This window comes from Squalius cephalus, assembly GCF_949319135.1.
Source record: "Squalius cephalus genome assembly, chromosome: 10".
NCBI classification, from domain to species: domain Eukaryota; kingdom Metazoa; phylum Chordata; class Actinopteri; order Cypriniformes; family Leuciscidae; genus Squalius; species Squalius cephalus.
Window position 1 is genome coordinate 4,702,002 of NC_137131.1, and position 13,412 is coordinate 4,715,413.

At 35.9% G+C, this 13,412-nt stretch overlaps 2 protein-coding genes across 3 annotated transcripts in view; one reads left to right on the plus strand and one right to left on the minus strand.

Moving 5' to 3' along the window:
• rims4 (regulating synaptic membrane exocytosis 4) overlaps positions 1–2,915 on the plus strand; it is a 45,631-nt gene extending 42,716 nt beyond the window's left edge. Inside the window, exons 6-7 of one of the 2 annotated variants that reach the window (XM_079884213.1) lie at positions 81–220; positions 1,691–2,915. In XM_079884213.1, coding sequence (XP_079740339.1) covers positions 81–220; positions 1,691–1,909 — 359 coding nt within the window. In that variant the 3' untranslated portion in view covers positions 1,910–2,915. The remainder of the gene's footprint in view (positions 1–80; positions 221–1,690) is intronic. The other variant, XM_079884212.1, reaches the window with a different exon arrangement.
• Positions 2,916–8,135: 5,220 nt separating this feature from the next.
• On the minus strand, positions 8,136–12,775 carry abraa (actin binding Rho activating protein a). Its single transcript, XM_079882505.1, has 2 exons — positions 11,787–12,775; positions 8,136–9,411 (listed from the first exon to the last, which is right to left on the minus strand). The coding sequence occupies exons 1-2, from the start codon at positions 12,387–12,389 to the stop codon at positions 8,974–8,976; spliced, it is 1,041 nt and encodes a 346-aa protein (XP_079738631.1). The 5' UTR covers positions 12,390–12,775; the 3' UTR covers positions 8,136–8,973.
• Positions 12,776–13,412: the final 637 nt, after the last annotated feature.

Below are 13,412 nucleotides of genomic sequence, written 5' to 3' on the forward strand. Positions count from 1 at the left end.
GTGATTTTCAGTGTCTTCCAGATTTCAAGGATGCAGTTTGAACTATCATATTGTTTGTTTGTTTCCTCCCTCCTTTTCAGCGGCCTACATTAAAGTGTATCTTCTGGAAAATGGCATCTGCATTGCCAAAAAGAAGACAAAGTCTGTTCGGAAATCGCTAGATCCCCTTTACAATCAAGTCCTTGTTTTTTCAGAGAGTCCGCAGGGAAAGGTTGTACAGGTAAACAAGATTTCTACCTTTTCTTAAGGTTGCTTGTGCAAAAATGACCGCAATAATACTATGCTCCGTCATAGGGTTTTTATACAAAAGTAATATTTAGGGTTAGGGGATGTTCAAATCTCAAACTCTGAACAATAGATGTAGTGTTACTTACCTTATAGAACTGCAACATTAAACCAGCAAACTAACCCTAGAATACTTGAATTTCTTAATGCATTGAACATCAGGGTGTCAAGCACTATTTAAATGACATGGAACGAAGCAATTATAGGCTCTAATTTACAGCAACGTTTACCCACGTCTTTTCCAATTTGGTGTAATTTCTCTACAGGTGACGTTGACATCAGTGAATGATCATTTCTTATTCACTCTCTCCATCACTTGTGAAGAGAACTGGCAAAGAAAAAGCAATGTAGTGAATGCTTTATTTTTAGCAGTGGAGAAAGAATAGGGGGAAACATTTCATATCTCTTCTAATTATGCATTTTTCCAAGGACAACATCTATGAAATCCTGTCACAGTAAACACTAAAGGTTAGAACAGACTGCAGGATGTGCAGGAACATCGTGCGGCGGGAAAAACATCATTTGCATGTGTTTATTCACTGATGTATGGCGTCCTCCGTTATTATGTAATGAATCTAAGGGAGCTTTCAGATTGATGTTCGCCACTTGCTTCCCTTTTTTGAGATTATTCTTTAAAAATGTTCACACATTCATTATCATATTTGGGAATTCAGTTATTCAGTTTTGTGCTATTGAAGATGAATGAATCACACAAAACCTATTAAAAACATGCCTGCATTATATTACACCGCAAACATCTAAAGAAAGAACTAAGAAATCTTGTTTTGCTTAAAGAAAATGTAGCCTACTTTAAAGAACTTTTGCGATGTGGCATTATTTTCATGACAATAAAGCAATTTTCATTAAAAAAAATCCTCAATGCTTCTAAAATATGCTTTATTTTCTTTATGCAAAATATAATTGCTTTTAATTTTAGGGTGATCTGGACATGTATTTCTGGACATAAGATTAATGAAACTAACACATTTTGAATAATTCAAAATTGAGAATTATTCATTTGTGAAAAGATGATATACATTTCAAATTGTGAGATTAACTCAGATTAATGGAACAAACTAAAAATCCGTATGAATCATGCTCAATTCAAAATTGAGAATTATGAATTTTTGAGGATTACATACATTTCAAATTGTGATAGTCACCCAGATTAATGGAACGAACAAAAAAAAACACATTATGAATTATGAATTCAAAATAGAGACTTATGAGGATTACATTTCAAATTGCGAGATTTACCCAGATTAATGGAACTAACAAAAAAATCGAGAATTATGAAATGATATATTATATTTAAATATAATAATTAAATATTATATTTATAAATGTTAAATTAACAATATTATAGTCAAAAGTGTTGCTTAATACTTCCATCTCTCATGAACAGGTCATTGTTTGGGGAAACTACGGCCGGATGGATCGTAAATGCTTCATGGGCGTGGCACGCATCCTATTGGAGGAGCTGGATTTGACAAACATGGTGATTGGCTGGTACAAGCTTTTCCCCACCTCTTCTATGGTGGATCCCACAATGGCGCCGCTGATCCGACACTCCTCACAGCTCTCTCTGGAGAGCACCGTGGGCCCGTGCTGTGAACGCTCCTAAGACCAACAACTCAACTAGATTTATTTTTCTCTGGAAGGGCTCTCACAGCCCCTGCCCTAAAAGTGCCGGTTGTGCATGACTGCGGCACTGGAACCCTCTGGAATGTTCTAGAATTCCTTCAGAACTAATAGCCTTTCTGGAATATTCCAGAATCCAAAACAGAGGAAATGCTCTTTTTTCAGCCTCTGAGAAAAAGACTTCAGGACGGTCACAGAATGCAGAGCAAACGTCTGGGCTTTATTTTAGCTTTCAACACATTAGCTTGTGATGGTCCGTATGTCTTTCAGAGGAAATGTCCTCAATTTTGAATTGATTTCCAGAAAACAGGCCAATGTTTGTGGGTGCTGCAATGGATTGATTCCTATTAGATGAAACGGATGGGTTTGTGCAATATGACATCCAATAGAAAGAAGAATGTATCGGTAAAAAAGTGCGGGTTTGCATTCATTATCTTGCGTAATTAACAATACAGGAATAGATACATGTCTTAAAAAGATCCAATATGTGTAGTTTGAAAAGAGTCTTTTTTGCTTCATGATTTGGTTTGCACACGGATCTTTTTCTGTTCGTGTCTCTTCTGTTTCGTCTTTCTCATTACTGAACAGTGCCAATGTTACCAGCAAGTGGCTTTATTTGTGGTTATCTGTGTCTATATTCAGTGACTAGATGCTTTGTGAATCAATAATCTAGGCAGACACAAATTTAAAAAGACAGATGCTAATTGTCCACAATATTTTCCCAAGGTAACAGTGACATATTCCAGTCGAGGGATATTTGATGTCGCTGTACATTTTTCCACTTTAGGCCTAATAGTGTGGGTGCAAGACACTTAAGTAACATAGGATTATAGAGTGCTTATGGAATAAATGTCAGTAAATCATATACTTACAGTTATAACTGCAGTAGAGGTTTTTAATGGCTGATATCTAGAGAGCAGGGTGATAGAAAGCAGACATGATATGCACATATATAATACAACTGTATATTAACAAATGACAAATATTTGAAAAAGAAAATTTGACACCATGTGGAATGACCACTTCTGTAAATCAGCCAATCGGACAAAAAATTTGCCAAATTTCTGTCAAATGAATCGGTCTGGGGCGCGTTTCCCGTACAACGACGTAACAGTCAAGACTGTTTCCCGAAACCGCATTGTCGCAAATTTGTCATTTAACCGGTAAATGACGTCACGCACGTGGTAGAGTAATAACTTCTTTTAATGAATCCGTTTGAGATCAAATTAATGCTAGATGTTTTGCTATGCATTACAGACATGGCATCTGAGGACTAATTCTCATCTTTCTTTTGCTTTAATCATAGGCTTGTTCTTACGTACTAGGGCATGTACGTACAAACTGTGCTTTAAAACTCTTGACAAACTAAAAGACGTAAATGACATTTGTATGTATTCTAAATAAAATATACAGATTGTACCGAATGTCAGCATACTTATTTTGCTCAAGACAAGGATTTAAGTCCACGTCATGCATGTTCACATCATGTTCGTTGGAACGATGGCTTCGGGAAACACCGACTCGTTCAACTATGCTGATAACAACGAAACTTGCAACCATAGTTGGCTAACAATGCTGTCGGGAAACGCACCCCTGGTCGATCAATGTTTAACAGTCTGTCACAAATTATAAAAAGATCATTTCTTTTTGCACTTTGTAATCTTAAATGTCTTTCTTACAAGCAATCGCTAGTTTGGCATAAGCCATTTTCTTCTTTATATTATTCTATTATTTGTGACTTCAGGATGCAGAATCTTTAGTAGCAATGATAAGGTTGTAGCATTAGATAGTAGCATACGCATGAAAGGCATCTTAGTTTGCCACGATCTAATGAGATTTTGCATGGAATTGGATTATAGAGCGTTTTCGCTGGCAGTCGAGCAAACATGTAGCAGCGAATGATCAAACAAATACTGTTACACTGCACAGAGAAATACTGTGTGACATCTTTATTAATAAATAATACTGATACAATTTCTTTTCATATGTCCGGAAATGATGAAAAGCAAAACATTTATAGGCCTAGCACAGAAAACTAAAGGGAAGAAAACAGCATTCTGCATAGAGAAGAATTTTTATGTCCAGCATAAAAATAGGACTTTTTGTGAAGAAAATACACGATTTACCACTAGACAAAAGGATTTTTTAAAAAGATTTATTCCTCTCAGAGAATCTCGGGAGTGATTATTTAAATTACCGCTGAAAAACATACCTCAAACACCCTCAACATAATCATGTTGTTAAGGCCATATAAAAGCACTGCCACATTCTTTTTGAAGAATTAAATGTTCATCGTCTTAAAAAGCAAATCAATTTTTGCTCACTTTGTTCGTTACAGGGAGTAAAGCCAGATTTTCTCTGCATTACATTAGAAACTTCTGCATCCATGTAGCAATATAGAAAATGCTCAATTTTAGACGAAGCGCTGAATGTCTGAGATCCTCAAGAATTTAGTGCCAAAAAATGTGCATTTCAAAGATGTGTTGATGACGGGCTGAAAGAAATGAATGAGAAATGAACGCTTAAAAAATTAGCAATGTAGTGATTAGCACTATATTACAGGTACACTATGTAACTTTTGGCCCTCTAGTGGTTAAAAAACAAAACTGCATGCATTTTGTGGAAGAACATTGTTTTGGTTGTGCTTCGGCTCTGCGTGACTGTGCGAATGAATATGGTTATCCTACTGTTCATAAGACGTTCACTACTAGGCGTAAAAGAGATATAACCAGTTTAGATGGAAAGTATCTCAAGCTGACTAGCTGAAGACGGTAGCTTTACCCATTAATTATTTACGCTACCTCCTTAAAAAATTTATTCCAGCAAAGCACTACAACAACCATAATGAAATGAGCCTTCACTATAGAGAGCTACATATGGTATTTTATCTGTTCAATAAAGTACCTTACTCACCTGTTGAGTAATAAACATGCCATCTCCGACAAGCCAAGCCAGTGTTGATTCTGGTTTTATCACGAGCTCTGTCGCGTTCTCTTTTTGCCAGCAGAATCTCCTCTGTTCGGCGTTTGTTTAAAACGGGTGATTCCCTGGAGGTTCGATATTTAGCTGCTCCGTGTAAACCTTCTTCTTCTGTTGTTTAAATGGCGGTTAGCAAATTTCTATGGAAGCTTGTTTCCGCCACAGAATAAAACATTTTAAAAAATAATTGCGACTTTACATCTCGCAATTCTGACTTTATTTCTCAGAAATGCGAGATATAGCCTAAAGTCAGAATTGCGTGAAATAAAGTCGCAATTGCGTGTTATAAAGTCAGAATTGCGAGATATAAAGTCAGAATTGCGTGAAATAAAGTCGCAATTGCGTCTTATAAAGTCCGAATTCTGACTTTTTTTGTCGCAATTGCGACTTTATATCACGCAATTCTGACTTTATAATACGCAATTGGGAGATATAAAGTCAGAATTGCATGATATAAAGTCGCAATTGCGTGTTATAAAGTCAGAATTGTGAGATATAAAATATTCTGAGGTAAAAAAAAAAGTCTGTCTTTTTGCTCCTTAGAATTGGACTTTATCTCACAATTGTGAGTTTATATCTCACAATTCTGAGAAAAGATGTCAGAATTGCGAGATATAAACTCGCAATTATGTGTTATAAAGTCAGAATTGCGTGATATAAAGTCACAATTGCGAGAGAAAAAAGTCAGAATTCTGACTTTATAACACGCAATTCTGACTTTATATCTCGCAATTCTGACTTTATAACACGCAATTGCGACTTTATATCTCGCAATTCTGACTTTATAACACGCAATTGCGACTTTATTTCACGCAATTCTGACTTTATATCTCGCAATTCTGTAAACTCACAATTGTGAGATAAAAAGTCGCAATTATTACTTTTTTCTCTCACAATTGCGACTTTATATCACAATTCTGACTTTATAACACATAATTGCGAGTTTATATCTCGCAATTCTGACATCTCGCAATTCTGACAGAATTCTGACTTTATAACACGCAATTGTGAGAAATAAAGTCAGAATTGCGAGATGTAAACTCGCAATTGTGAGATAAAAAGTCGCAATTATCTTTTAAAATGTTTTATTCTGTGGCGGAAACAAGCTTCCATAAATTTCAACCTTTCTCGCTTGTTGTGAAAACTAACACCAGACACGAGTCAAAGTAGGCGGAGCAACTTTTCTTACGTATATGACGAGACACACACGAGTGAGTGACGTATGTATGCGATTTCCCTCGAAACCATCCCGCTAGATCTAAAATATAAATAGGCTTACCATAGTGAATCAGGGTAAGACAAAAATACATTCTTTTGGAAGACGCATTCATGATGTATTGACTCATTATGATATAAATTTTGTTAATTTTGAACAACAAAAAAGTTACATAGTGTACTTTTCATATAAACCATACCATATATATTGATATGCATCGATTTAATATAGCAAAAAACTACATGTTCCATTTTATTGGTCTGTTTATTGTAAATAGACACCTTGGATTTAGTGGGCAAAACAACAGTTAATCATCAAAAGGATGTCAATATTGACATTTTAGTTTTTTAGGCTGTAATACCTTGGTTAAGCAACATAATTCTCCTGTTTCTATCAGCATGATGGTCTTGCTGATACTGTAAACTGGATTGGAAATATTTACATAATAGCTTTTAAACTGCAAATACACTCCAGATGTTTAAAAGAATGGGATTTATAGAGTATAAAAATGAATTATCTCCATTCCACATGATGAATTAATAGGAATACCTTTTGTAAAGCCTTAACTTGTAAACCAGAGGTCTTAACACAATTCAATTGTACGGCGGAGAAACGAGCATGCAAGAATGTCATTCTGTTTTTATGTGTATTGCAACTCTAATTTTCTGTCTTTCTCTTTCTTTTTGTAATTCATTTGATTTTAATCTGGTAAATAGTCATGGCCTTTCGTCATCACATTTTTCACCACATATTTTTGTTACTAATTAACGATTTACCATATCAAATATACTTGAAGTTGATGTGGCAAAATAATCGACATATTCCTAAATTGGATGCTGTGATATTTTTCTTTGTGGAGATACTTGTTTATTCCTTATTATTATTTATTATATGTAAAATAATGAATTTGAATTCGTAATAATGTCACTGTTAATTAATGCACAATTTAGTGTATTGTTACTCTGTTGCAAATGGTTATAAAGAATAAATAGCTCACTCTGATTTACAAAACATGCGTGTGTGTGATGACTGCATGAGCTCCCTGAAGCACTGTGGTTTAGAGGAGACTTACTCTGAAAACATCTGATAACCTTTGACAACTGACAGATAAAGATGAGCTTATTGAGCACGTCAGAGAGAATCAGATATTTCTGACTGCTTGAGTGTTATAGTTACCCAGTCTGTCTGTTTCACTCAAGTCTTTATCAGGAGAAGAAATGGCTTTTTAAGAGTTAGATCAAGGAAAAATTAGATCAAGCACTCTTGATTTGGGAATTGAGCTGGATGTTGGTATTTAGGGGATACGGCGGTTTCATTATTCTGTGTGTGTGTGTGTGTGTGTGTGTGTGTGTGTGTGTGTGTGTGTTTAGCCACTATTTGTCACTAACAAAGGGGCATGAATAATCTAGTCCCTGTTTGATGTAATTACAAAGGGTTTATTTATACACATCCCACACACGTCCCCACAAGGACAAGATTTTCAATTATTGCCATCATCGTGGGGCATTTTGTCCCCATAACTTGGGGAATATCTGAAACACACACACACACACACACACACACACACACACACACACACACACACACACACACACACACACACACACACACAATCTATTGCATCTCCTTATTAGATTTAGCTAACTGAAATTACAAGACTAACTCAACCCTAAACCTCAAATTTTTTTTTTACATTTTTATAACAAAAATCATTATTATTGTTAATATCATATAATAATTATAATAAACATTATAAATCCTATGTATTAATCTAATATATTAATAAGACATTATATATATATATATATATATATATATTCATCTTGTTTATTAATGTATTATTTATTTATTAATATAGCATATTAATATATTAACATTATAAATATACATATACATATATATATATTACAACTAATTTTAAGCATAAAGTAAACAAATATTGATAGAATATTTTCAAATATTTAAGCCAATTCAAACCTACAAATAATGAAAAAATAGACATCCTCTCATAAGGTCAATGTTTTTCTGTGGTTTTATTTCATCCTTAACTGGCAGAAGAATAATTCCACATCAAATAAATTATTTTCTATACTGCATAATCAAATATTTATAACAAATCCTTCTGTAAGAAGACAATCATGCTTTCATTTTGAAAGAGGTTATTAATATGAGTGACAAACAGTGGACAATAAAACAACAGCAGATGTTTGAAAATAGACGCAAATGAACAAAATATTCAGATGGGAATTAATAATTGTGCAAAAACATAAAAGAAACCCAAACTCTGCTCTCACAGGGCCAACATGATTTGTCTGAAACATGAGATTATTTCCAAAACATGTCTGGACATCAAGGCCGTTTGATGCGTGAGGAGACAGAAGAACCCTCCATTCTCTCATGTAAACTGTGTCACCGTCTCACCACTAAAACTAAACCCTGACGCCTCATGCACCAAAAGAGCACGTTCATCTCAGAGAGTTCATCAGATTTCTGGAACGTTCTCAAGGTTCTGCCATTTCATCCTGCTAGATAAAATTATAAATAGGGTAAGAGAGGCTAATTTGAAACTAGATAGCTTCTTAAAGTAGTTCAACTACACTCAAGCTATCCTTTTGAAAGTAGTTTTTATCTGGTGCAAACAACAACAAAAAAATAGCATCAAGACAATCTTTGTTTGAATCTGCGCAGCTTTTGCAATGTGTAAAAAACAGCAATGTACATTTTGAGATGCTTCTCCATTACTTGTTTTTAGCGGAAAAGCTACAGTATTTTGAAAAGAATTGAGACACTGTCACGCTACTGGAAAAGAAATAAGTTACTATTCGTTAGTTACTCCCCAACTTTCCAGAACATTAAACCAGTAACTTGATTATAACATCATCATCCTGGCCCTTCCAGAGCATCTCGCCCTCAAAGTCCACCATCTTGTGTTTGCGACAGCGCAACAAAATTCCCACAACTTTATCAGAGATTTTAACGTATCGGTCAAACAGGCGGCCGAATGAGATGCAGAGAAACCCCTCCTCATCTCTTTGGCCCATGTCGCGAATGATAAAGCACATCTCATCCATCTCACGATGGATGTGTTTCTGGGCTCGATCGGCACGCTGGGCCGTCTTGGATCCCTCTTTGGGCCGGCCGTATCCCGTGTCGCCCTTTTGGAGTCGGACAGCCATGGCATGCTCAAAGTCAAACTCCTCACTGAAAGGGTTGAGCTTCTGACCCTCAATGTGTTCTTTAGCGAACTGCTGCCACCTGCTCTTCAGGTCATTCATTGTGGCTATTTTAATCTGAAAGGACCAGAAATGACACTGTTATTGAGAACCACATAGTCAATGGTATGTTTTAAAGAATTACATACAAAAAAGAGAGGTGCTGCAAAATAAAATGGATGAGTTTGGATAAAAAAAGTCAATACTGAAAATTAAATGATAAAAAAAAAAGATTCAAATCTTTAATAATCTTTCCTAATTTGCATTATTTTCACGGAGCCCCTATAAGGGCTATGGAAATAAATATGAGATGGGAGGGAAAATTCTATGTCAATGCTTTTGCATTCTCTCACAAATGTTTTGCGTTCCCCGAGAAATGTTGTGTTCGCTCGCATAAAAGTTTCTCATGGGAACGGAAATGTTTTGTGAGCGAACGCAGAGATAATTTCAAGTTTGATTATTTCAAAGCAGAATTCCAAGGACAAACTTTTTTTTCATTATATTAATGTGCACAATAAGATCAGTAATGCATAGGCTTGTTCCAGTCTGGATATTCTAGTTAGCACATCTTAAAATTGGAAAGATTGGGATTCAGATCGTGATTGTTTGTCATAAGATCGTGATATGAAATTTTGGGAAGATCGTCCACCCCTAGTAGGCTATTCTTGTTGACTGTATAACGCATCTGTTGACAATAATATATTATTCAGGTCTTGTTTGAGGTGTAGACACCTGGCTTGTCACCAGACTCTACCGTGTGACATGCCTGAGCATTACTGCTAAATATTTGCCATGATATCTCCAAGGGCCACTTATTTCACAAGTGCACCGTTTGAACCAGTGCAACTGCGTCTTGTGAAACGCAAGATGGTGAATCAAATACCACGGTGACACAGCTGTGATGGATCTCACTCGTCAAGTTGAGGGTGAGCATGCTGCTTTTTGAAGGTCAGATGTAAATGATCCATCACTGTTTTTATTTACATATATTCCATTGCAGCAAAACATATCTGAGTTAATGATGGAACATTGTGCTGAAATTACAGTATATATAGACTGTGACTATTATTTACAGGCTAAATATATAGTTTAAAATAATACGGAGTTAACTTTAATTGTTTTGATTAAAGCCTTGAATGAATAGTCTGTTCGCTTCTGCAGTGATTCACATCTTTTCAAACAAGAAACTCTTATTTGACAATTTAAAGATTCATTCAAAAACATCAAAACATTTTGGTCATGTATAAACTGCAAATTTGTGTCAACTGCATTTAGATTAATCTGAATCATTTTTTTTAAAAATATTGTTTTAGTCTTATTGAAATCAAACTTTTAAGTGATAACCAAAGTAATGTTTTGCAGTCCAAAAGAGAGTAGCATAATATTACAACTAGTTGTTCAGTTTGGTTCAGTACACACTTATTCTTTTTCCTGATTGTACTAGATTTTAGTTTGATAATATTTTTTATTAAATATTTTGTATTTTTAGGGGATTTTATGGTACTAAATCATATTTATGCAGTAGTTATAATCCATTTATTCACTTTTTGAGCATGGACCTGAAAATGAAATTTCCAACTGTCATAAATCTTTAATGCTTTGGAGCATTTATGTTTGGTCTCTTTATAAAGACGACACTTGGCAGATTATTGCTGAAGTGAAAAAAAGTTAAAATTGTATATTTATTGTTATGAAAACTGAACGAACATTTTTATGTGAAATATATATTTCCCAATACACGTTTTACTCTAAAACTGTGATAAAATCAAAGTCATAAATCTAAAAAAGCTGTGCTTCAAATTTGAGGTCAATATCTCAAAAAATGAGCTTTCAGTAAGACTTGGTTTGGGCGCAGTACCAAACGTTTCCAATATATGAAATTCTTCTCCCATTAATTTCCAATGCGGTCATTTTTCAGGGCCATTTAACCTTTTTTTGAATCATGTTTTTGTGTGTTCACACAGCAAGTGCCAAAACCTTTACCAAGTTTTATACCATTCCAATGAAGTAAAAAATAAATAAACATAGTTTTTTTTAGAATGTAGTAATAACATGTGACTAATACACAACGATGCGATTTATCTGTGTTTCTTCTCTCAAAAAAGCAATCTAGAACCAGTGCAAAAATACAATAGTGTATTTACCGTAGGAAAATACGGTAGTGTTACGATTATGGACTCTTATTTTGATATTTTGTTCTGTTTCCTTTAGTTCCTGTTTCCCTGCTTTAGTTTCGGTTTCCTCGGTTTCTAATTATGTCCCTGTTTGTTTCTGCAATTAATTATCATCAACTGTATCTTGTTCTAAAAATATCAAACATTTCACTACGTGAATCAGAAGTAGTAATGTTATTTGTACTAAAGCTAAAATTGTGGACGGGGTTAGTGGTTATTTGCCTCTAACTGCCAAAACACACCCCATAATCATAGCTTGATTCATACAGATAAACCTACCTTGTGTCTGGTGACATGTTTCTTTGGTTCATTCTCATTCTGATCACTGGTGTCGCTCAGAGACGCTTCCTCCCCAAGACCACTGTCCTCTGCATCTAAACTGCTACTTCGGGATCCCATTGTCTTTTCCTCTTTCTGTCCGAGTGCCTTCGCAAAGGTTCCAGCTTTCCAACCACAGTAACGTCTCCTGGTGGGAGATTCGTTGCCAAGGAAGTTTTTGGTGTCCTCTGAGGTTAGCTGATTGGTGTTGATCTTGTCCTTGATGATGCTCACTTGGTCTTTTCCGTATTCGTTACATTTCGGTGTGATGGCTTTAGTCACGGATACAGTCTTGATCTGGTCGTCCGCACAGTCGTCGCTGTTCACCGATACCACACGAGGAGTGACCAAGAGTTTCATCTCACTCTTCTCCTTCTGCTTTTCTTTCTCGTCCTCGATGATAGTGTCAGGCATCCAGCCGCTTGGGATCGTGTCTTGTTGGTCGGTGTGTTTATTCGCCCAGCTTTGCCAGCTTTTGGCAAGGCTGTTCACCGCTGAAGCCACCTTGATCTTTCTGACGGCTCTGCTTAAAGGCTGGTTTTGTTGAACGGCAGCCGTACTCATGGTTCTTCTTTGTGTGTTTTACTGGTTTGGTAAGCTGTCGAGGTTCAGACCTCAGGGTATATAATCCGTTTGGGCTCTTACTGGTGGTCACCAGTCTTTTATATGAATGGGAAGAGGAAGTGTCCTCTGAGGTGGGTGGTGTGACATGCACACGGTGATCACCATGACCCTAAACATGCTAATGGAATTTCCCCAATGGAATAACAGGTGGCCACATTATGACCGACCAAAAACACTTCTGTCCAACTGTGCAACCATGCAAAAATCACTGACATCGCACCTGACTGTGTCTCTTGTTTTAGATGCACCCATGACCTCATCAAACACTAAAACTGCTCAAAGACATCTACAGATCCTGATGAAACGGCTACAAATGCTTGCTCTTCTCCACTGCCATGGCATATTTTTGTACAACGTGCCAGCACTCAGTGTGATGATCTATTTTTGCAGACCGGGTGTTGAATTGTGCATGTGCGCGCTTCTGTTGATTGATACACAGGCCTGTTCTTAAACCGCAAGCCAAGCTATTTAAAGCAGGAGTCGTGCTGAGGGAAAATTTAGGATGAGCCTTGGATTTGCACATCCTCTGTTTCACACTCTGTTTCATTTATGCTGCTTCTCTGATAAAATGGTGATTAGGAGTATTAATCTGCTAGACATTTTCATAAGGTTAACCATTAAACAACTACTGCCGAACTGCAGAAATAATGTGTAACGCAGTGGTTCATAACTGGTGTGCTCCAACCCAAAAAATGGGCAGCAGATCTGTTCTGATAAGGTCACGGAGAGCTAATTTTAAATAATAACACGCAACTGGCCATATAATTGTACATAGGTGGTAAAATAGACAGGCTTTCCAATTGTTTAAAGTCCGCGTGAAATCAAAATTGATCCTATTTACTTTGTTAGCGCATATTACTAGTCTTGTGGTGAACAATTAATCCGTGCAAGTAAATATAAAAAAATTTCACGGGGACTTTAAACGGGTGGAGAAGCACTTCCTATATATATAAAGCATTTAAT